The sequence below is a fragment of the Neovison vison genome, chromosome 12 (genome assembly GCF_020171115.1).
Source record: "Neovison vison isolate M4711 chromosome 12, ASM_NN_V1, whole genome shotgun sequence".
In the NCBI taxonomy this organism is placed as follows: Eukaryota; Metazoa; Chordata; class Mammalia; order Carnivora; family Mustelidae; genus Neogale; species Neogale vison.
The window spans coordinates 135715516-135740987 of NC_058102.1; the positions used below are offsets into that span (position 1 = coordinate 135715516).

At 42.1% G+C, this 25472-nt stretch overlaps 1 protein-coding gene across 1 annotated transcript in view; it reads right to left on the minus strand.

Moving 5' to 3' along the window:
- The window catches only part of MKX (mohawk homeobox), a 66937-nt gene extending 41938 nt beyond the window's left edge, over nt 1–24999 (minus strand). The window contains exons 1-5 of the mRNA XM_044227983.1: nt 24967–24999; nt 22531–22797; nt 20621–20780; nt 12590–12743; nt 11827–12165 (exon numbers count right to left, since the gene is read on the minus strand). Of these exons, the coding sequence (XP_044083918.1) occupies nt 11827–12165; nt 12590–12743; nt 20621–20780; nt 22531–22718 (841 nt within the window). The 5' untranslated portion in view covers nt 22719–22797; nt 24967–24999. The remainder of the gene's footprint in view (nt 1–11826; nt 12166–12589; nt 12744–20620; nt 20781–22530; nt 22798–24966) is intronic.
- Nucleotides 25000–25472: the final 473 nt, after the last annotated feature.

Consider the following 25472-nt stretch of genomic DNA (forward strand, 5'->3'; position numbering starts at 1 on the left):
AACATATAAATTCAGTGCCATCCCAAATGAATTTCCAAGGAAATTTTTAAAATGACATTTGTCAATCTCATCCAAAATTCAAGTGGAAAAGCAAATTCAAGCTTTGATGAGAATACTTAGAAAAAATTGAGAGTAGACATGCCCTACCATATGTCAAAATGCACAATAAAGCTACAGTCATGAAAAACGTGTGCTACTGATGTAGGAGTATTTTAAAAGTTTGGTGGAATACATTATAGTCTAGGAATAGACTTCTAGAAAGGAAGGTTGGGTACAATAAAGGTAAGTATTCAAGTCAGTAAGGAAATGTGGAAGCACTCAATAAACTGTGTTGGGACAAACTGTGTTGGGGTAAAAACAGAAGTCAGATCATTACTTCATATAATCTACAAAAAAAACTTAGGTCCATTGTCAGTATATAAATGTACAATTAAAATAAGAACAGTACTAGAGGAAAAAGTAAAAGTGAACTTTTCTAATCTTGGAATGGGTCTTCCTAAACATGACGAAAGACATAAAGAACACATCGATCTATTTAATCATAAGCCCTCTCCCCTCTGGGCCTCCTAACCTCTCCTCAGGGCCCAACACCCTCCCTGGGCAAAGTCCTTTACCTGCCACCATGGCTGGCAAATCTGTTGCCATATTTGCTGAAGCTCCTTTGAAATGTTCCTGAGCTCAGAGCCCAAATTGGGAGTGATAAAATGGTAGGCACTTAACTATGACTTTCTGTCAACTGCAGGCTTTTCTCCTTATACTTATGCACACCCATTTTACAGGTGAAGGAACCAAGGCCCTGGTTAATAAAGGGACTTGCCTGGGAACACAGACCTAACTGCTAGCAGTTCCAGCTGAATAGGGTACTTCCGGTTTCAAGGCAATGCTTTCTGCTCTTCCCACCTTATAACTTCGTGTGGTCTATCTGCAAGGGGGTAATTTCAGTTCAGGTAAGGAGGCTCACTACAGGGAAAATGTGAACACAGCAAAGTCATTTTCCAACCACACTTGAAACAGTAGGAATTTAACTACAGTCAAAATAAAGATGAAATTCATATTGCTTCCACAGAGTCCCTACTTAGCCTTTACACCATCATTTTAGTTAAAGCCCCTGAGACACAGGATGAAGTCAAATAGAATATAGATCGATCATTTGCCTTTATCTTTCTGTTCGGAGCCTCCTATTAGCATTTCGCTGAGTGTGTATGTCAGGGGGTGGGGATTAGGGACGGTATTTGGGGGTTGGTAATATGTCATGAAATCATAAAGTTGAGGTTTTTTATATTTTCCTAATGAGAGGAAAGTTATTGTAACCATAAACTAAATTTTACTGCTTCAATCATAGTAACCGTGAAATAGTCCTCAAACACCTTTCAAGATAGTTGAAAATTACTATTCCAGATGATTTATGTTTATACTTTTTAAAACACATTTTAAGAAAAAAATATAAATAAAAAAGTCTTCTGAAGGAAAAAAGTACACAGGTTAGACAAACTGGAGGCCCCATGGGTTATGAGTAAAACTGAATTGGTGCCATATTTCTGAAAAGGTCTAAAATAAAGGAACCCAGGAGACCCAGTAAAAACTAAGAGAAGACCAATTGCACTTCTGACAAGGTTGTGAAAAAACTCCTTGATCCAGCTGGATAGACTTAGCAGCTCAGAAAGAATTAAAGAGGGGGGAGGAGGAGGAGGGGAACAAAAACAACAACAACAACAACAACAACAACAAACAAGACAGAAAAAATGTGGATAAGACAAGGATAAAAGAAAATGTGAAACAATGGCACTGGAGCTCAGCTGCAAACTAGCAAAAGCTGTGTGGGTTCTCAAGCAGCCACAATATTGCAGCAATCTAGCACTGAACTCGGCGAAGACATCACACCAAAGGCACTTGGCACCAAGTAACTTCTGGCCAGGGATTTTTTACATTTAGAAATGTAAGACCCAGTAACATTTAAGGAATTCTCCCTCTTGCCAGATAGCCATCCTCTGGCCCCGAAGCCATGTGACAAATGATCCTGAATACCACGTTGCCTTTTATGCATCTGTTGTCTAAATCAGTGTAGAAACTGGAAGGAGAGACTGAATTCTGGCCCTTAGCAAAAGGGTACATTTTAGTGTCATAATGACAGTCTTGGCAGAACAGGGCATTCTTACTTGAAATGTCTCTGCCATACTGAGAGCTTTGTCCACCATAACCTGAGTCTGGCTCAGTTGAAGGGACTATCAGTTCTAAGTTTTAAACACACAAGCAACTATGTGAAAATTTCAAGAGCAAATTGTTTCTTGGAAATCCCACTTCATGGATGATTATCTCTAACCACCTTTCAATACTTGAGAAGGTTTCATTTTCATTTGTGTTATTTTCTGTCTTGATTTTATATTACCAAAATATTCCTCTCAAAATCACCATTTAACACTTTTCTGTTCTCTTTATTTAATGACACATTATCAAAGGCAAAATTGCTTTTGTGTGCTATGTGATGGGTGGTGTGTGTGTATATAATGGCACCAAAAAGGGAACACATTCTTTTTATCAAAGATGTTCACCTTGGTCACGGTATCCAAGATACTCTAAAGGACAGAAGGGGTGGGCAAGAGACTGTGTGTAACCTTATGTGCAGGTCAGGGATAGTGGCAGACACAACATGTGCTTGCGCGTGCCTGGCCACCGAGCCATCAGTACGGGCTGCCGGATCTGTGAGACAGCTTTAGTTCTGTTTTTTCTAGGTACATCTAGTGGTGTGCCTGGCTCGAGGAAATGCTGAAAGTGAATTCGACTCTGCAGGGCCTCAGCATATCTCGTACCACGGTGTCCTACTTGCCTGAGAAAAAGAATTCATGGCTTGCTTTTCAGACTGGGAAGACCTAAAATTGTTGGAAGTGGATGAGCAATGTTACTGCTTAAACCTGAGACGAGTCTATCTTCCCCAATGATTTTCCATTTGGGTTGTTATTATCACTCAAGGTTGTTTTTTTTCTTTTCCTTTTCTGTTTCTTTTTTAAAGATTTTATTGATTTATTTGGCAGAGGGCAAGACAGCAAGAGAGAGAGCTCAAGCAGCGGAAGCGGCAGAAAGAGGGAGAAGCGGGCTTCCCACTGAGCAGAGAGCCTGATGTGGGGCTCGATCCCAGGATCCTGGGATCATGACCTGAGCAGGCCTTTAACGACTGAGCCACCCAGACACCCCTTAAGTTTTTTTCTGACCACTAGCAGGAAAAGACTCAATGTCTCCAGTGTTCACACAAGGAAGAGGGAAGATACCACTGGTCAGTTTCAAAAGCCACCTTATTTTCCTAACTACACGCAATTTCTATTAGAACTATGACTACATACACATGTAGAAATACACACAAACCAGCAGTATTAGCCTTTAGACATTTTCTGGAAACGATTCATGTTTCCCTTAGTAACCAAAGGATGACCCCTAGGGTAATGATGCCTGTTACAACATGCAGTCCATAAACCTACATGAGGATCTTTCCACTGCAGCCACTGAAATACAGAGAATTTTTAAAATGCACACATACCTAGCCTAAGTTCTCAAAAGTTCAACCTAATGGTTTAAGTATGCACTTTCATTTTAGAGTGAAAGTCAATTAAGTACCTGAAATTGCCCAAAGCAATTAGAATTATTGTGCCAAGGATCTGGATCATATCTCCAAGCAACCAAACAACGCGTATCCAAAAAAACCCCAACAATTTCAATGCCTAGGGTACAGCCTAAAGCAATTTTCTAACCTGTTAGAGGATCCTTTAAAGTTCACTGTTGGATTTATAAAAATCCTTGACTATTTCCTTCTTTAGTACAATGAAAATGAGAGAAATTGGGTGACAAAGTTGTTAAAGGAAAAAAGGGACATTATGCCGCTGTACCTTAAATGTGACATCCTTCACCTAAACTGAAAACTAAGAGAAAACTCAGATTTTGCAAGAGAACGATTTCTTTTGTGAGTGAACAAAATTGTTAACTGTTTTTGCTTCCTCAAAACTCACAATTATAAATGATATAATTTCTGGTGGAAAACAAGTACAGAAGCTTCCAAAATTTAAAAGTACCCAAATTCTGGTCTGGAAGAAAACACATGTTTATTCTGAGTAAAAATTCTGTTACATCAACAAGACACATTTTGACATAAAAAAATACCTGTTTAATTTTAGAAACAACGTAGGGAGGCAGAAGGGAAAAACTCACTGCAGCTAACCAAAAAAGAAAGAAAGAAAAGAAACCACTTCCATATTCATTAAATAGAATGTCTTGTTATTTTCACAGACAGTAAAAACTTTTTGACATCTTTTTTCGTCCCAGACTGGAGAGGTGTCAATGGATCTTTTTTGGTCTCTTCAGTGTGTAAAGAGTTTACAAACCTAACCAAATTTAGAATTAGTGGGAGTTATGCACTTATGTTCCTTATACATAAGAGAAGAAAAAAAGGCCCCTTTATGCCAGCTTTGAGTTCGGCTTGAATTTTTATGACTTATTCAGAAGCCCTAGGGAATGAAAAAAGAAGTCTCTTAATGGAAATACTGACACAGGCTTAAATATAGTGACATGAACAAGCACTTCTATGAAACAGTACCAGGATGTGACTGACCACACCAGCAAGTCTGAAATGCAGACAGTTTCAGACAATCAATGACAACTGACTGAATGCCAGGAAAAAAGTAATGGCAGGATAGAGAATCAAAATTTCAGGTTGATAAGCTTGTTTTTAACAGGAAAAGATGTAAAAATGTATGGGATATTTACTCCAATATATGGAAGAGAAAGAAAATGTAAAATGTAAAATTTCTGCTAGACTTTCTCCAATTCTGTTACAGGACTAAAAAAAGTCATTCTTAAAAAGTCAAAGCTGTCTTATCAATCCTGAGAGATGTGGTAGAAGAGCTGAAATCAGTGGATCTAAATCTGTGCTTTGTTTCTCAGATCTTACTCACAAGGCTATGTGCTAGATAGAGAAAACAAACACGTGTTTTTATCTATCTGCTACAGTTTTTATTCTTTGGCAGATTTTTAAAAACTAGCTAACCCTTTCCATGTACCATCCTTGCATTTTCCTAAAAGTCGCTTTTCTTACTTGAAAATCGGTTAGTTTCATTTTATACTTTCTAAGCTATTATTTTAAATCTCTTAAACATCTCATAGTTTTCAGCTACATCTTGTTTAATATTTTCCTCTGGCTTTAACTTTTTCGCAATTGCTTTTTTTTTAAAGCTGTTTAAACTGATCTGAGATCATTTTCTTTCTCTTGTCATGTTCACGGACACAGACCAACATATATCTGTGTACATTAAAATGTCTTTTACGGTTTGGAAGGCAAGCAGACCAAATCATTAAAACACTAACTCATTTAAGAAACAGTTATAGGAAAGACACTGTACTAAGTGCTAAGGGGGCTATAAAATGAATACAACGCCACTTCAGGGCTGAAAGAACTTTTAATACACGTAAGGCAGTGAGCAGCCGCACAAAAGAGGGACAGAATGTAGCTGTAGTTCAGGAAAACAGCGGGTCTAACCGTCACACAAGGACTACTCGTGTTGTAATCACTCTTAGGTACCATGTGGAAGAAACACAATGCGAAAGGACAGAAAACATTAGAACCAAACACAGCCCTAAAAAATGTGTACAGTTTCTAAACCAAGCTGCCATATACTTTCGATTTGTTTGTGAGCCGGGCTGTAGGTCTCAGGATTTACATTCACGTTTTTCAGACTCTCATATGATACCAAACAACAAAGAAAAGTGAAGGAAAAGCTACCCCCGAAGGAGGCAGCAAACCACTCATACCAACAGTTGTTCTTTTTTTTCTATTTTTGTTTGCCATTATTCTCCCAGTTTCTAACAGTAGATGGAACAACGTAGGCAATTTCACTTAAATTTTGCAAGTGAATCCATAAGGGAAATTCAATATTAACAACCGAGCTACTTTTAAATAGTCCATATGAACGTGTTTGGTCTTCATCACCCCTGACAAACATTTAAAAATATATGGTGTTTAGAATATCATGCTGAAGTTTTAATAATTCTAGAGTAACCCCACGCCTATCCAAAAGTCAGAACTTCCATAGATCTCATTTGTAAGATTGCCTCTTTGGAATCAGTAATTAGGAAAGAACCCCTTCCAACATGCTCTCAGAAAGACACCATTTTTTATTCAAAGGTGTGAGGGGCAGATTTGGGATTGTGGTTAATCCTAAAATTACTGATTTGAAAGGGTGGAATATCATATAAAAAGCAACAGGAGGAGGTAGTTTAGAGAAGAGACGATATTGAAGCACACCCCACATGTTGTGTTTAATATCCTAAGCTTAGGAGAGCAGAAAATTCTCTATTTCTAAAATCAGTACTGAACTTTCTATCTGGAAATCTCACTTACGTGGAATACCTCATTCCCAGATGGTGTTTGATAGGTGAGGTATTATTGTACTAAAGAGACAAGACAAGGAATTGGATAACCTTTCAAGTATCCTTTAAATGTCACTAACTGGGCTGGTTGATAGAGGGTTTTATTATTCTCTGTTGGAGTACACCAGCAGTCATTCGCATGCCAGGAAAAGGATGTCTGGAATAATCCAAAAGGGCAAAGCTTAGTTCTTTCACTAAAAACAAGGAAGTGACAGGCACAAAAAAGGAAATAAAAGAAGATAAAAGTATCCAAAACAGACTTACTGGTCAACAAAATCCCACACAGAAACTAGCACGTACACAGAAACACACACTATTTTAACAGCTGGCACCTGACAAAGCCTTCTCTTGACTACCAGGAGGCTTTCTTGAAACTACCCACAAACACAAAACCTAAAACTGATGAAACATATAAATTAGTAGTGATTATCCACTGTCCAAAAAGTTCTGCCAAGACAGCCCTTTAAATCTTTCTTCTGCTTCATTTAACTGTGGTTTCTTTGATGAGCAGCTTAACACAAAACACAGGGCTCTGGTGGGCCTAGAACAGGGCCTGTGCACAGTGGCTCTTAATAGACATTTCTGTATGTGGAGTGAATGCATGAAAGGGTACCGCTTATATGAGTGGATTGTATCCCAGAGATGTACCTGTGAAGTCAGCTCTTAGCACAGAGAGTGCACTTCTCCCAAGAAGTCATGCTGTAAATTAAAGTTAAATCCCAGGCTAATCCAGGGCTTTATGGAACTCATGGGCATACTTGGTTTTATCACTGATAATGCCAGTTTAGATTCTAAAGTACATGCGTATGCAGGAAGAGAGAGAAAAAAGAACATCTCTCTCTCCTGAGGGGCATCGTTAGCCAAGAAAAAATGTTTGGAAATGGCATTTAGCCTCTGGCATCCTCCCAAACTTACTTTCTACTTCCTAGTTCCTCTTTCCTTAGTAACCAAAATCCCTAGTTCTGTCATTTTGCTCCAATGGCGGCAGGCCATCCAAATGGACTCTACGTTCCAAAGAATTCCATGCACCAAATAAGTGACTTCTTTCTTCTCTCAATCAAAATCTCAGTTTCTTCAGGGATAGTCACCTCAGTCAAGTGGAGGGGAAGCTAATCTAATTAATTCACACTAACATAGAAAAGAGTTCTATCCGCTTATATGTTTTTGCCCCACCAGATGTGTCTAATTAAGAGGGATTTTAGACAGTTTAACAAGATGAAGTTTAAACATTCAGCCTGTGGGAGCCGGTTAAATTTATGAATTATATACTAGCAGAGCAATGGGGTTCAGAGAATAATCATTCGAATGTTCTAGCCATTTATAAGTTGATCATTTGTGAGCTGCAAAAAGAAAGAACATAACAGGGACTTGTCCTCAAGCCAAGCAAAAGAAGGCGGGGAAGTCCACACGTTTTATTTCAAGACTTGCCCGATTTTCCCCTCGTCAATACACTTCTTAGAACCTTCCCCCTCTCTCCTTCGGTAAAGAAGGACATTTGATAGGCTTTTGAGGGTACATCAACTTGAATGCAAGTTAGGAAAGGCTCCAGTGAGGACTCAACTCTATAAGGTGGCCCAGGTGGCAGATGGCTCCTTCACAGATGGTCCCATCTGGAGAATATCAGTACTGATTCAACAGACATAGAGGTGGATATTAAACCTAGAGTCCTCCTCCTGGTACCTTAGAGAGCAGACCCACCCAAGACTACAGGACTTGAGGTCAGTTTGTAATAGGAACTCGCTCCATCAAATATCTGAAAATTGTCAACCATTAACCTAACATAATGAAAAGGACTGTAATTTTAATTTAGATAGCTTAATTCAACAGACAACACTGAGTGACTAACTTTTCTCGAGTATTATTTAATTGTATTTAGAAGCAATAACCTTAAAAATTCGAATTAATTTTAATATTATAATTTCTGTTGTCAGAAATGCTTTAGTCAATATTTACTGAAAGCCTAGTAGGCCCCCTGAAAAGAGAGCTTTTTTTTTTTTCTTTCTGCACGATGAGGAGACTGCAGATTACAGAGAAATATTTAATGTTTATATAAAATCAATAAAAACATGTTTGTATTTACTTTGATGTTGTCAATCAAGTGGAGAGGAAGCTAATATGATTAATTCATACTAACATAGAAAAGAGTTCTATTGCCTCTATGGTTCAGTTAGGAGTACGACTTCATAATCTAGCAGGCTTTGCCCTCCTAGAATTTAATAAGAACAAGTGAAATGAAATTCAGTGATACATTATCCTTCCACACACCAACTCTTTCATTTGGTATTTGATTCCATATCATTAATGAAATGCATCAGAAGATAGCAAAAACAGGTGGAAAAACAGACACAGTTGTTTTTAGCATAGATGAACTAATAAATTACGTTTAAAGGTGATCTATCCTTGAAAAAGAATTTAAAAGATGAAATCTTTGCACTACTATAAAACTGGGGTGGGGGAGGGGAGTGGTGTTTAATAGCAGATTTAGAGGATTTCCTTTTAGGTGAAGAAAGAAAGATATAACCAGAAGGAATTGAAGGAATTCAGCATAAGCCTGTATGCCAGAGAAAACCATAGCAGTTGCTCAGAAAGTATTTATTGAAATCCCCTGTTCTACTATTTATGCATGAGCGGTAACCCAGCTAAAACTGTAGCAACGCTGTCGCTCGGTTCCCCCAGAAGACAGCCCTTTATTGTTTCAGGCTGAGATTTAGCACACCAGTTTCAGACCACCAGTCTTTCTCAATTCTTTATCCACAAAACCAAAAAAATTTATTCTGTTCTTTTTAAAGTTTATACACACGCATGCAAAACCAGAAGTTTACGTGTCTAGGCTGCTTTCTCATCGCTTGCATAACTAAAAAATAGGTTTTTATTTAAAAATAGAACTTGGCACATGAGTGGGCCATTGGCTATTTTAATAAAAATAAATGGCCAAGATACTTAAATTCAAGAAGCATCAACTACCCAGGCATGCTATTCCTTCTTCGGTTTTCTATTTTATCACCTTTGAAAAGAGCATGAATTTTCAGGAGACTCATCACATTGGGTAAATTTCAAATTTGTTTTTACTGTGCAGCATAAAGAAATTTATAAGAAATTTGTAAAAATAATAGACCTTCAATTATTCCATCTATTCAAAATTAATTTTCATTGTTTCCAAAAATCTTGTTTTTGTCTATACATACTTGTACTGTCATAACTGCATTCAGTGTCTCTATTTTTAAATTGTTTTTCACTTAACCTTCTGTTACCAATATTTCTCATGCTGTTCCAAAGTCAGCATCAGTATCGTAAATAAAAATGTTGATTTTTATGCTATTCTAATCCGGTTTTGGATTAGGATAAGATTTACATTTTTAAAACCTGACATACTTCCCATATTTTTACATGTTCCAGAAAAATGCATAAAGCATGAGAGTTAATTATTTCTTCAAGGTTTGGAAAAAAATCCAATGACTCTATCAAATCATGTGTTTTGGGAATGGAGTTTACTAAAAACCTTGACTTTTGGGGTGCCTGGGTGGCTCAGTGGGTTAAGCCTCTGCCTTCGGCTCAGGTCATGGCCTCAGGTCCTGGGATCGAGCCCCACATCGGGCTCTCTGCTCAGTGGGGGGCCTGCTTCCCCCCCCCGCCTTTCTCTCTGCCTACTTGTGATCTCTCTCTCTCTCTCTCTTTCTCTTAAATAAATAAATAAAATGTTTTATAAAAAAAAAACAAAAAACCTTGACTTTTCCTGAACTAGTGGTGTTTACAACTTTTCTCATTATAATTTTATAATTTAATTTGTGTGGGATAATACCAATTCATTTCATCTACACATTTGTATATAGTATATTGTCAAACAACTATACATAGTACAGTACCATTTAAAAAATATTTTTAATGACTTGTATTGATTGCTGTACCTCTTCACTACCAATGTTAATCTGGGACAGTTTTTGCTTGTTTCTCTTAGTATTGCTTTCAAAGAGTCAACTCTTTATTTTTCAGCTTTCCATAGTAACTTTTTTGTTTTTATTCTTTTTCCAATTCTCTATACTTAAATGACTTGATTTCCTATCCTTACATATCTCTGTAAATAAAATCCATGAAGCTCTGAATTATCTCCAAGTTCTGCTCTGGTCACATTAGCTAGATGTTAGTGTGTAGTTTTAAAATTTTGTTATTAGCTAAATAGTCTTTTATTTTTACTTCTTCCTTGGCCAATTATTATTTACAAGACTAATTTTGTATCTCAGAGTGTTTGGAGTTGTCTTCATAATTGAAGCTGGAAATGCAAACAGAAAATGAGGTTAAGTCTTTAAAACTAGATTTTCTCGGAATCCTCACAGATAATATATCTAATAACCATTTGTGGACATAAAAGTAAGATTTCTAATTAAATAATCTGGAATGTGTATTAAACAGACCAAATTTAAATTCTTTTATAAAGCTCTACTGTTCACATCTCAAGCTTCCTACAAGGACTACCTATAATGTCATTTGCGTAGTGTTTAGCAAAGGGCCAGCATATTGTAACTACTCCGTGAATGAGTGGTGGCAGTACATGTAGTCATCGCAGGCTAGTAGTAGTTATATTCCGCCTACTGCTTATGCAGGCTAAGCTGCACAACTGATCTAGGAAGAGTAACTAGCTATGTGTTCTTGGTCTGGGTTTTCTTATCTATGATATAACATGGCTGGACTAGACACTTTCTGAAGTTATTTCCAGCTCTAACATTTCTAAATTTCCTTTGTTGGCATTTTCAGGACCTGGACTCTATCTACACCAGATGTAGGTCACACATATCCTTTGTTCTGAAGCAACTTGCTCAAAACTCTCTGAAAACTGAAGTGAAGACAGAAATTTTTACCAAACTTACTATTCCATCAGAAGGTTTTGGACAGGCAGAAATCGATTAATTATTTTTGGAATAAAAGTAAAAAATTCAAAGCTATTTATCAGCCCTACTTATGCTTTCCAGGAATAAAAGTAAAATATCCAAAGCAATTTAAGCCAGACCTACACTTTCCCTTCACAAGAGCCTTGGCACCCAGGTTAATTTGTGTTCATTTTCCACCGCTATTAGCAATCAAGGAATTTAAGAGAAAAGATGAAATACAAAGTGTTTGCATGGCTGGCTACAATTCAGGGCATTCCTCCTCCAAAAATGTATACTATTGAGATTAAAGATGAGTATTAAGGGTAAAAACTCTCATCTTTATTTTTAAGGGTGAAAATCCCCAGTAGACCATCATCTACTAACAAACACATCTGGTAATTAAAAACAAAAGCTTTCAAATTAAATTTTATGGGCTATCTGTGAATAGTCTCATACAAAAGCAATAAAAAGTATGTCCTTATACCTGTTGAAATAGACCCCTTGCTGGGATTTTAGTTTTATTTCAAATAAGGTGTTACGAAAAGCACAGACTTACCTGTACGGTAGACAAAGTTGCCTTCGGTTTCTGATGATGAGGGAGACACCAATTCTTCCTCGAATTCATTGGAACTAAAAGATCCCGAATGGTTTCTTTGCCTTGTCTTTCCCATCATGGCAGCATTTGTGGCCATGACATGTCTCAAAGAGTCGTTAAGGTAACGATTCAATAAGCTGCTCTTGTATTTGGGGGGTGATACGTAGTCCTCACTGGCCCGTGACTCTGGTCTGATCACTCCAGCTTTTATGACTGAGCTCTCACTTTTAATCACAGGATGGTGAACTGGATTATTATAGCCCCCTTCATTTATGTGGTTTCTTGGAGGATTTTCTCCATCTAAGGGAGAAAAATATCAGTAGGTAGTACTTACATATACTTTTCCCCAGCCACCAAAGTCTTATAGTTAATCATTAAATATATACATAAAGAAGGAATATTTAAAAGTATATAAAATTATCTTTGATACCCAAGATTAATTTTTAGGCAAGGAAGCAGGAATCTATATAATCTCTCCCTATGGTATTTTATTTTTAATGAATTTCACAGAAAATGTTATTCTGACACATGATAAATCTATAAACAAGAGGAAATAGCCATAATTCTGTTGGTCATTTATAGTATTGTAAAAGTGAAGTTACCTCATGCAGTAAAAAAGAACCATTATGGCACCATGATGTTTTTGTGGAGTCGACCTTAAAAATAGCAATTGAGGTGAACTTCTTATTAACAGAGGTAAAGCAAAATAAAAATATTAACAAACCTTCAGAACATGAATCATCGCTGCTTACACTAAGTCGCTCAGCGTTTCCTTGAACATACTTGTTGTACAATTTTATTCTTAAAGCCCAGCTTAAATCTGGCTGTCGAACAGTGTTCTTAAGCCGACGTCGTGCATTAGCAAACCAATTTGACACCTAAAAAAGTTTTATTTTTCAATTAACAAAACATAAAATATTACCCATCACATAATTACTTTCCCACAAGAACCTAAGCCTCTCTCAGTCTCTCTGATCATTAAATATTCTCAGAATGTAATAGTACTAGACATTCATTCCATTCACTCACTCATTCATTCAACAAACATGTGCACACACTACAGAGACTGAGCATATACTGTATTCTGCGAATAAAAAAAAAAAGAACAGCTTTTGCCATCAAATGCTCAGTCTAATAAGAGAGGAAGGAGAAGGTACAAATAACTTTAATATAGGAAATAATGTGATGAATAGTTTAAGAGGCATTAAAATAAAATGAGGCAGGAATCCAAAGGAAGAAAGGGTTACTTTCAAGACTTCATGAGGAATAAAGTGAAGTGTTGAAGGAATGTGTCCAGTATAATGGGTAGGGAAGTGTGTTCCCAATAAAGAAGACATGGGAAAAAATATAAGTCAAATTTGAGAGACACCGTGGTGAGTGAGGGAAAGGGAAAAGTTAAAGATGACCTTGAATCATCCCTGTGTAATCAAGAAAAGGATAGTGCCATTTTGAGAAAGAAAGTAGAACTGTTTAAGGGTGAAATGATGTGCTTGGTTTGGGGAGTGATTAATTTGAGGTACTAGAGAAGCATGCAGGTGAGATGTGCAGCAAGAAAATAAAACTGTTATCTGAGACTTAAGGGAGAGAAAGAGCTGATGTCGGTCAAACACACAGAGGTGACAGCGGCAGCTTTGAGTAGGTAGAAAGAGAGATGATTGAAGACCAAACCCTTGAAACCTCCAGACATCAAAGGGGCAGGACTATAAAAGAGGAGCTAGCAGAACAATCCGACATAGAGCAATCAGACAAGTAGAGGGAGAAAAATGCCAGTAACACCTGACTTTAAGTTGAAGGTCAAGTGCTTCCAAAGCAAATAGCTGAAGGCAAAGAAACAAACACCGCAAAACAAAGTGAAGTTACTTCGTTGTTTTAAAAAGATGTTACTGGATTTCCAGAAGTTAAAATGGTACTTGAAATTTCCTTTAAAATATCAGGCTATGGGGTGCCTGGGTGGCTCAGTGGGTTAAGCCGCTGTCTTTGGCTCAGGTCATGATCTCAGGGTCCTGGGATCGAGTCCCACATTGGGCTCTCTGCTCAGCGGGGAGCCTGCTTCCTCCTCTCTCTCTCTGCTTGCCTCTCTGCCTACTTGTGATCTCCCTCTGTCAAATAAATAAATAAAATCTTTAATAAAAAAATAAAATAAAATAAAATATCAGGCTATCATCAGGAAAAAAAAATATGTAAATAACTAGGGGCCAAAATTTGCTTTTAAAAGAAATGAAATATGAAAATGAAATGAAATATGGAAAGAGAATTAATTATATCTTTCTGCCAGTTATTCTAGAACATGACTCCACATTACTATAACGGTTTATGTAGCAATGCTTGCCTTGGAAGTTTCTTTTTTTCTTCATTTAGGTTGATAATATAAATATACAGTTTTTACACATTGCTAATTATTGAATGGACCTATGATGAATCCTACTTTTTAAGAAAACAAAACCAAAATTCTTTTCCTCTTTGTCTCCATGGGTTTTTAAAACATGGTAGTTTCCCCCAATTTACACACACACACACACACACACAATGTATATATACATACACAGAAAATATATCATATATTATACATATATATATATATTCAGTATTCATTACCTCCTAGTGCCTTAATAACTGTCCTCTTAATTTTATGTGCACTGATGTAGTAACTCACCATGACATTGCAGAAAACTTAGTCTTCAGCAATATCCTCTTCCTATCAAGTTGTGCTATTATAACTACGATTTTAATCTGGGTTCAAATTTTAAGTCTTCTCCAGCCTCTATAGACAGACAACCTCTGGGACTATTCATTCAATAAACATACATTGAGTAGTTCGTGTGCTCTAGCCATGACATGATGGTCAGTGCTAAAAATCTTTAAGTGTTAGGATAAAATTTGTCCCTGCCCACAGGGAAGGATTAGCACAGAACTATGTATTAACTGGGAGACACTGGTAACCTTCAGTATGGAAGCACGAAATGCCTGGTCCAGTCCTCAAACCTCCCTCTATTCTCCAAGTCATGGCTGAAGTATTCATCCATGTCCTGGATAGTAGTAATTGGGAATTTTAGAACATTTTTTTTCTGAACTTCCTTATTTTCCATTCTATGCACTTGAATGAATCTTCACCACCACCATCATCAAATTCAAGTGTTGATATACCATTATGATTTAATTGCTTAACTTCTTCAAATCCTCATTAGTGTCCTATTACCTATAACTGGTATAACAGAAAGAGATCTGATTTCCTGCTCTAAATTTGAGAAAAATGCGTGAATTTAGAGAAGTCACTCAACTTTTCTGAACTTCAAGCCCTTCATCTATAAAATGCATTAGGTGGTACCTAATAACCTTGCCAACTCTAAAAACTAAGATCTATGAATATAGTCTATGCTTTCCTACAAAATTACTAATTTATTCCCCTTATATAGCTGGTGCTAACCTACCTTCTGCTTTCGAGCAATCAAACATGCGTGTTTATGTCCCCTGACGTGCAACTTCTCCTATGCCTATGTCACTTATATTTTTAGAATTCAACTTCAAAACACATTTATTACTTTCTTTACTAAGTATCATATAATTCAGAGTATCCTTAAATCATAACTAACCATGAATTTTAGCACAACAATCACATAGTACAGGGTAAAATTCAATTCTTATGGAGCCCCTCATATTTTACTAAAATGCAATAGCTTTCAAATTTCCAAAAACATTAACATACCATAATTTTAACTACAAAAATGGGGACCATTAAGTGTCATGGTGGGATTACAGTTTTACATATATAGGGGTCATATCCTTTTTCTTGTTTTATATACTCAGTTCTTACCACAGTATATTAATTACAAATTAGAAAATTTTCCAGAAAGGTTTGCTGATACCTAACATGGGCTTTCTCTGACCTGATTTCAAAAGTTTGACTGGCAAACAACCTGCTAATAGATTTACTCTGCCAGTATTTTATCACCAGAAGCTTTATGTACAATTTAGGGGCTGGATATCGTCTAAGGTGTTTAATATCTGTTTGCATTAAGTCATGTAAACAGCAAAGAGTTGGTTAACAAATTTGCATAAATACTGTTTTGCAATATTTTTTTTTTGTCCTGATGAACTAATGCAAACTCTATCTGTCTCACAGAAGGTAAAAATACCAGTTCAGATTTTCTACCTTTAACTTACTATGGATTCCTTCAGGTTGTCATGCAAATCTCATTAAATTCTACTTCACATGAAACAGGTCTCCTTACTATGGTTAGGTTCTGCAACAGCATTTTGATCTCAAACTCAGAGCTCAAGAAACGTTATATTTTAGTGAAAACTTGGAGAACCAAATATCTAGAAGCTGGAAGAGAAAACTAAGTAATTTTCATCCCTACTCTAGCCGAGGTGTTTACATTCATCGTATTGACAGAGCAATCATTATAGTAAACCCAAAGGGATAAGCTGGCATCTGTCCACCTTTGAACATACAGAATTAACAAACTTATTCTGAGTTACTCAACTGAAATATTCAGAATCTCATTTCTACGCCATGTAGCATAACACTTGGAATAACATAGAAAGACCAATCTGAGATTTTGTTAAAATATTTAACGGTTGCTATAATCCTTGCAGTTGATAACTACATACCTATCTCAGCAGAAGCACTCACCCGGCAAAAACAGAGCTGTGTTAATAGAGGGGGTAAACTCTTAAAACTAGCAGTTTTAACCAGCGGCACATGGACATTATCACAGGAATGTGAAACTTCTACAAGTAAAGGAAGCATTAACATCCAATCATTAAATGTAATCTCAAACTCCACACTCATTGTGCTCTTCGTTGTGATCATGAAAAAAATCACCCTACGGAGACATTTCACTCTTTTAATCCAGAAAAAATATAAATATGTTAAAAAATATATACATGTGAACAATGGGGATCACTGGACCAGATATAACACCCATCTGCCCTTCTCTGAAAAACTTCTTCCAAGGCAATTATTCTGCAATAAGCTCTCTATATCCTACAAGAATACAAAACCTCAATTGCATACCACCCTATGTTATTCCACAATAAAGCTGTTCACATTTTGATAATACCAGAGTCTATTTTTTATAATGTTTAAGCAATGATCAGCCCTAGAAATTAAGCACAGTGGAATATTTTGGTTGGTTAAAGTACACACATGCACGTCATTACCTGTTAATTTTAGGAAAATGTTTATATCTCATTAGGAAATTAATAATAAGTAACTCTTTCTGCTCCATTTCTCAGGGATAAATAAAATGTAGGTGTGGATTAATGTCCTTAGAACTTCTATTTATCAGAAAAATTACCTTTCGTGGTCCTAAAAATATTCCCTCCAGTAAAATTTCAGTTCCTTCCTTCTAGGTTTAATGGAGATTGCAGATCAGGTTTTAGGTCTTTCCTTATCAATTTAAGAGTAACAAAACAAGGCAAAAGTACATTTTATGAAAAGTTTAACAGTTTGACACATGGCCAAAAGGCAAATGTTAAGTGTTAAAGAAATTCTCAAAATACAAGATACTCTCATAGTTAAGGAATAAAATTATGATAACTGCTTATTAACATCAGTTACCAGAAAGATAGGAGGTACTGCAATAAACAGGAAATAGGACCTTAGAAGCAGAAATGAGGGCAACACTCCATATTCGTCCACAGACATAAAAATATGTCACATTTCCAGCTATAGTGAAGGTAATAAAGTGAGTTATATTCATGCTGTGCTATAGAACCATCATATAGCATTAAGGATAATAAGCTCCCCTCCGCGTATTCAATGGAATGGATTTTAAAACCAGAATATCTTAGTCAGATTTCAACACATTCTCTAGTTTTCAGGATGGTGTTTTGGAAAGCTGCATGGTGATTATAATGGTATTCCCCAATCAGAACCTGTTCACTTTGCAGATATGTACAAACAGTTTATGGAAAGCACGGTGCTGGGATATGGAGGTATGAAGATGAAAAAGACATGATCACACTTCTCAAGAACCATGACTCCACAGGAGAAATTTATTCACTGGGAGAACTTGACTCATTAAATAGGGGTCTAATTTGCAGGGATCAAAAGTTTTATTCAGCTCCTAGCTTTATATTTTTTCCTCCAGAAGTGTAAAATATTTACACAACTCATTTGGCTTCCTATAGAGCCAGAATTTGCTTAGATGTTTAAGGTATGTCTGACTTTCACAAACTCTCCCATATATATCAACATAAGTGCAGCTGACTCTTGAATAATACAGGTTTAAACTGCATGGGACCACTTACGCATGGATTTTTTTCACCAATACTGTAAATGTATTTCTCTTCCTTATAATTTTCTTAATAACATTTTCATTTCTGTAGCTTACTTTATTGTAAGAGTATAGCTTATAATACGTGTAATAAACAAAATATGTGTTAATTGACTGTTCATGTTATAGGTGAGGCTTCCAGTCAACAATAGGCTATTAGTAGTTAAGTTTTGGGGAAAGTCAAAGTTCTATGTGGATTTTTGACTTGCAGGGAGGGTTGGCATCTCTAACCCTGTGTTGTTTGAGGGTCAGCTGTAGATAGATACGTATGCATACATATATACACACACACATATACATATATATTTATATCCTACATCGATATCCTATTATGCCTAACTGAAAGTAAGCGGAGCCAAATTGGATTACTGTGTTTAAAGTTCCTTGGCTATCCTATACATTTTGAGTTTTTTTCCATTTATCACTATAACATTCCAGAAACCAACTTCATTTACCATAAAAATTTGGAAATCATTAAGGAGATATCTTATTATTACAAATAATTATCTTTACTCCATTTAAAAATTAAATAATTCTGTGCATGTTTATTTTCTGAGGACTAGAGAAAGAGAAAGAAAATACAATGAGAATATAAGATATAATTAGACAATTGTAATAGTATTACCAAGATCTTAATGCAGAAAGAATGGTTATTTGTATTTGAACTATCATTGTAGGTAGGAAATAATTTGGTTCTTTATTAAAATTACAACTACTTGTATTGCATCTCAACAAAACTACTGTACCCCAAAATGTAAGTATTTCTGCTAATAACGATGTTACCTTTCATAATTAAAAAATGTTCTAAATATGTCATTTTTGTTTGCTTTCTGTATGAAAGAATGGCAAGCATAAAGTATGCAACTGTATGATATACCAAAATTAATCTAATGTTTTATTGCTGACATCACAGTGAAACACTCAAATAGCTCTATAAACTAGGGTATTTTCAAAATAAATAGCATACCTGTTTAAACTGAAATATGAACATATGCATTTATTTTCACAAGTCAAGTTTTTCTGACTGAAATCACTGAAAATTCATAGTTTTATGTTAAACAGATATTAAGCCAAGAACACTAAATAAATTTTCCCCTCCAGTGCTGCAGCAAATCACTATTAATACTATTGCCTGTTAACATGAAGCAAAACAGATGTTTTTCTCTACAATTGTATTCTGAATATAAGCAGACAAATGCATATTATAGTTTTAATAAGCTTAAGTACAAGTCACTTTCATACTTTGTCAAACTTTCCAGCAATTCCTAAAATGTCAACCTTAAATACTCTGGAAAGCAAGTTTTATTTTATCTAGTAGTTAAATATTATCTTTTACTTGGGGCCTCCCTCGCTATAAATTTAATGGAATGACCAAAACTTCACAAATGTAGTAATAATGTTGTGCTACTATAATATATGAAACTTCTCAGCTTATTTAGCTCCTCCTCCTCTTTCTGAATAAATTTGTTTGCACATATAAAAGTTCATGTCACCAAATTTATTAAAGAAGTCTGTGGTGTGTTGGAAAGAGCATTTGATCTGGAATTACACTATCTCCAGGCCTACCTCTACAGCCCTTACTAATACTTAACTGCCACAGTGCCTTGGTCACATCATCTATAAAATGCTCACTGCTGCTCTGGCTCACCACGTTTTTGTGAATATCAAATAAGACTGCGTAAGGAAAAAGCCAGTCAGATATAAAGGAAACGAACTTGCACCCTGTCTCTGCACCTAACAAAATAAACTAACCACTTGAACCGGGCCTCCTCTTGACCCAGTAGAAAGGTATCAGCAGCAAAATCGTGTGGATTCCAGCTAATGCTCAGGATGCCTCTTACTTAAACATAAAAATCAAATCAAAACCCACTTCTTGTCCTTCCACCCTATGTCCTAACTCTCTCAGTAAATGTAATTTTTAAGTTACCCTATACTTGATCTTTCACATGGGTGCCCAGTGTAGAGTGCCTTTCTGCATGGTTCTCGAAGTTTCATCCAGGGCCAGCAGCTGTAGGTCCCTCCCGGAGAACTTGTTAGAAATGCAGACTATTGACCCCACTGGGGTCATCACTGACCCCAGACTATGACCCCACGCGGGGCCCAGCTGTACGAGTTCGAACCCGTCCTCCGGGTGATTCTGACGCCCACTCAAGGCTGAGTGAGGATCAGCGCGGGGCGTCCCATCTGTACCCACCAATACAGACTCCCAAGACACCTTTTCAGGACTCGAAGTTGACTTTTCCTGGGCTCCGTATCAAAACACCACGCAATCCCTCCTGAGCCGAGAGCCCCGAATCCATACAGAAGACTGAGAGGAAACCCAGAAACTTCCTACAACCCCTGAGCATCCTCCGAGGCAGCGGCCGGAGCACCCGGACCTGCCTCGAAGGGCCCCATCCCTGCCCAGCGGGAGGCGCCGGGCGCAGATCCGGGCGCGCACCGCGCGGGCCGGCCCCTCCCTCCGCCGCGGTTACCTGCACCAGCGTCATCTGCGAGCCGAGCGCCAGGAGGATCTTCTCGGTCTTGGTGGGGTACGGGTTGTCGCGGTGCTTGTAAAGCCACTGCTTGAGGGGCCGCGCCATGTCCTGCAGAGCCTGCCGCTTGTGCCTCACCTTCCCGCCGTTCTGCCTGGCCCTGGACGCCGGGAGACGAGGAGACCCCGGTGAGCTGCGCGGCCGGGCCGCCGCCCCCGGGACCCCCCGCGACTGGGGACCTCTGCGCCCGCAGCCCCGCGCCCCCGCCGCGCGCCCCCCGCCCCCGGGAAGGGCGGCCGCGCCCGCGTCCGGCTGCGCAGGACTTCCGGCTCGGACGCACTAGCCCGCCCCGCGCCTCCGGGCTGAGGTGAGGCAGGGGCCGGGGCCACACGAGTTCTGGGCGCGAATGTCCTTCCCTGGGCATCTCTTTTTGAAATGACCTGGTTGTCGCAGGGGGTCGTGTGGCAGTAGCCAGGAGTTAGAGGTTTAAGTGACGACGGTGATGTGATCTGAGGGGAAATGTGATTCGGGCTATATAGTTCGGCGCAGCAGGGCTGTCGCCCTCTCCTCGCCCGCCCGCACCCGCGCCTTTGAGCGGCTCTGGCCTCCTGGGCAGGGTCGGGCAGCCGCCAGCTCTCGAACGTTCTTTTAGGGAACTCGTGCGTGCCGCTTGGGGTTTCCCGTCGCCCGTGGTCCAAGGAAAGGTCGCCCACCGGACGGCGGGCATAAAGCAAGGGATGATGGCCGTCCCGCGGCCCTGGTTCTTGGAGAATTTTCCTTTGATCCTCTGGAAAAAGGGGAACTTTCCAAGCTAGTGTTTGCGGAGTAAGGACGCAGAACCTTAAAAGAAAAAAACCCACTCTAGGGGCCTTTACCCGACCGAAGGAGAGTTTTTAAAGTGTGGAAAACTCCGTCGGTGAGGAAAAGCACCCTCAAAGGGGAAGGGGGTCCAAGGAGCCTGGAGCCCGACGCTGCGCGCTGCGCTCCCGGGCGGCTCCGGGAGGTGTCGCCGCGCGGCCGCCCGCGCGCCCCGCCACTCCGGGAGGCTCGCGCGCCTGCGCCGCAGCCTGCAGGACTTTTGCCTCTTTAAACACTTTGAAATGCAACTCCATCCGAAAGGACTGGTAGTAACATTTTGACGAAACCTAATCTCTATTTTACTAACCAACAACGCCGCAGAACAAGCAGCTGATGCAATCGCTCAGGTGGAGACGGCCAAGGACGGCCGCCCCTCCCCCCGCGGGGCGCTCAGGGAGCCGCCGCGACGCCTCTGCAGCCGGAGCTGCTGGCCCACCCGCGCGTTCTTGCTCCCCAGCAGCCCCTCACCCGGCTAAACCGAAACCCGGCCCGGGAGACCCGCGGCCTCCCCCTTCGGGCTCGCAGCGGGCCCAGCCGAGCCGCGCGCGCGCGCGCGTCCAGGGCGCCCTGCGAAGAGCCGACCTTGCCAACACCTTGGCGCGGGTGGTTCGAGGCCATGGCGAGGCCCTGTCGTGACATAAGAGGGAAAGCCCACGGGGCTGGCCTGACCTGGGAAGCCCCGACTGCTTGCCCTGTCCCGTTCCTAGGCATCGCGCTCAGTCCTTTCGGCCGCGCGTCTGCACCCGTGCTCCGGGGAGGGGCAGGTAGCCCCCTGTCCTGAGGTCCAACTCTCAGGGGACTGAGGGGCCGTTCCAGGCGTCCTCAGTTTCCAGCAAGCCTCTTTGGAGCTGTCCCGACGAACCGATTCCCCTATATTTTGAGAAACTAATGCCTTAAAAGGACAATGCTCGAGACCAGGGGCGGAGACCTGCCCTCCCGGGAACTCTGGGCCCCTCACCCACGGGCCCGGGGTGCCACTCGCACGCCTGCGCCGCACCAATCCCACCCCTCCGGGCTGCAGGCGGGCAGGGGACCCGGGAAGGTGAGCGTACCCGGTTCTCCGGTGTCTCAGGCCGAGGTTGTCCTTGAGGGGCGGGCCGTCCGGAATGCCCACCTCAGGGCGGGCGTGGGTACTGTCCAGGACGCCACCGTAGGGCCGGCTGCCCCGTTCCCGTTCCGGAGCGCCGCGGTCCTCAAAAAGCACGGCGCCGCTGAGCTTGTTGAAGACGATGGTGTTCATGGTGCCGGCTGGCTGGGGCTCGCTGCGCGGCCGCAGCGCCTCGAGGCCTGGCCGCCCGGAGCTCCGCAGGGCTCGGGTTCTAGGACAAAATGATGCATTACGTTACTCGCTCAACCCTCACATCTCCATAGTCTCCCGGACTTGGCCAAGGCTCTGGGCTGGGGAGCCGAGGGGAGCAGCGACACCAACGCACCTGGACACTCGAACCCTTGCCTCTCCCCACCTGATCACCCCCCCCCCCACACACACACCCATCCCCGCACGCTCCCGGGACAGGTCCCTACCCTCCTCCTTGCCCTGGCGATCGAGTTCCCAAGGAACCTCAACCAAGAATAATTTCCCTGCGTGGGCAAAGGAAAGTAATTCCTAAACGAGTTCTTTTCTTGGTTTAAATCTGGAAGTACTGCACTCGGGTTAGCGGAGCGGGATAGGCGCGGAGGGCGTGGGGGGGGGGTTGTTCTTCAGTTACAACGGAAGTCTAAGCATCTCCGAGCTCCCACTCGGGTTTTAAGGAGGGGTTGGAAGGAAGGGAAATTTTGGGGCAATATGAACAACTGCATCTGCAAGTCCCGTTAATGAGTCCCAGGCCACACGGGGATTCCTGGGATTTTCATGTTTTCTAGATTCTGGATGGTTTGGCTGAAACCCCGTGCGTTCTAACTCCGGTTAAGGTCCCTGGGGGTAGGGGTGAGGGCAGGGAAAGTTAGCTGACTCCGGAGCTAGAAAGTTAGGTGGCGTCAGGGACAAATGTACCACATTGTCTCCATCCCCGGGAGTCTTCTACCATCCCCCAGCCCGCTCCAGGATGCGCTGGGTCCGGGCAGGTCAAAGGAGCCGGAGTCCAGGGCCTCCCGGGTCCCACTGTTAGTGCTGTCCTCTTCCAAAACGCGGGTATGAGCCTTAGCTCAGAGCCCTTTCTCACCCGCCCCTTTCTGGGGTGTCGGGGAACCATTTGAGGTTGCATAGGTGTTAGTAGCGGAAGGAGGCATCACGGTCCGCGCACCACCGAGCCTGCGGCTGCCATCCTTTTTACAAAGCTTTTCAGCTCACCTCCCGGGTCGCGGCGGCCGGGAACCTCAGGCCGCAGAGCGTGGGCCTCAGGTTCAAGTCCGCACCGCCGCCGAGCAGTCGAGTTACCGCCCCCATCACCCGCCTTGCGCCTCGGGGTAGCTCCAGTTTCTTCCCCGCCGCCTCCGCACTGCTGCCAGCGCCCCCTCACCCCGCCCCGCCCCGGCGCAGGCTGCCACACTAACACGTACAGATCTGCCTGGAAGAGCGCCCACACTTGCCAACGCCCCCTGCCCCGCCCTCCAGCCACCGCAGCAGCGGCCACGCGCGACATTTGGGGCCGTGACCATAGCGATTAAGCGACAGGTACCGTCAGTATTCGTGGGGAGGTGAAGTCAGACTTCTGCTGGCTGCCCCGTGTGCCGTAAGGCTGAGTCCTCCCACGCAGACAGGTACGTGTCTGGAGTGTGCACACAGCCTCGGCGAAAAGTGTCAAAGCAAATTTCCGTGTTCGAAGCCCCTGTTCTAAGGTCAGGACTAGCCTTGGTTCTTTTTTTTTTTTTTTTTTTTTTTTTAATCAGTGCACTTAGTGCTTTGCGTTCATGCTGCATTATTTGTAAAACACACCCTTTTTCAGTCCCACAGTGTTTCCCCACCCCAGTCCGGTCCTCCCATATTCAACAGCGAGTTTTTCTTAGTGACTCCGCTGAAAGGTGCCTTCCCGGTTGTCCCAAGCCCACACAGAGACCGCAACCACAGACACCCGGCGCGATCTGGGTCGGCAGGCATGCCGCAGGCGAGGTGGGAGAGGGCTGCAAAGGTCCGGGAGCGGAGTCCTGACCGGAAGGGGGGGTGGTGTGAAGCTCGGTTCCTGGCCCTCATCCGGGGCCCAGGCGCAGTCCCCAGCGCTTCTTCTCTGCTCCTGTATTTCCCACTCATCCTTACCCTGTCTCGCTCCAGACTGTCGCTTGGGGAGCTCCCTCCCTGCGGAACTACCCCGCCCAACGCCCGCGAACAATTTTAAAGCCGAGGAGGAGCGGCCAGGTGGGCTCCCAGGCTCCTCGCAGACCCTCGGGCCAGCCTCGGACACCACCGGGGCGCGTGCCCACTGGACCTCGGAGGGGGGTGGGGGAAGGGCGGGGAGAGCGCCGGGGACAGAGGGAACCAGCCGCTCGGGAGCAAGAGCCAAATCTTGCATCCCGAGGCCCGGAGCAGGGACGCCGAGACCCGAGGGCTGTACCTGTGGCAGTGGGGCCGGCGGCCGGCGGCAGGGCGGCTGGCTCTCCCGCGTCGAGGCTAGGCGCACTCCCATCCCCGCCGCATGGTCTCGGCGCGGGCTCCAGCGCGCTCACCGCAGCCACCGCCGTCGTCTCGGCTTTATTTACCCAGACGGGCGCGCGCGGCCCGGGAACAGGAATACCGAGGCCTTCTCATGTTTCTTGACTGCCCGGCCCAGCCGGCGAACATCCTGCGGGCGCGGTATCCACGTTCCCGGGCCGGCTAGAGGAAGCCTCAGCACCCTCCCGGCCGCGGGGACTTCTGTTAACCCTCGCAGACGAGCCGCCGCTGCAAGCGCCGCCGGGGAGCCCCCGGACAGCCCCCGGCCCGCCGAGTCTCCCCGGCGGGGCCCGGCCTTCAGATCCGCCGGCCTCGCAGGCGCAGAGCAAAAGGGGTTATTTCCTTCGCACTTAGGGGAGAAATCCGAGAAGCCGCAAGTAGCGCCCGGCTCCGGCTCTGGGAGCTGAG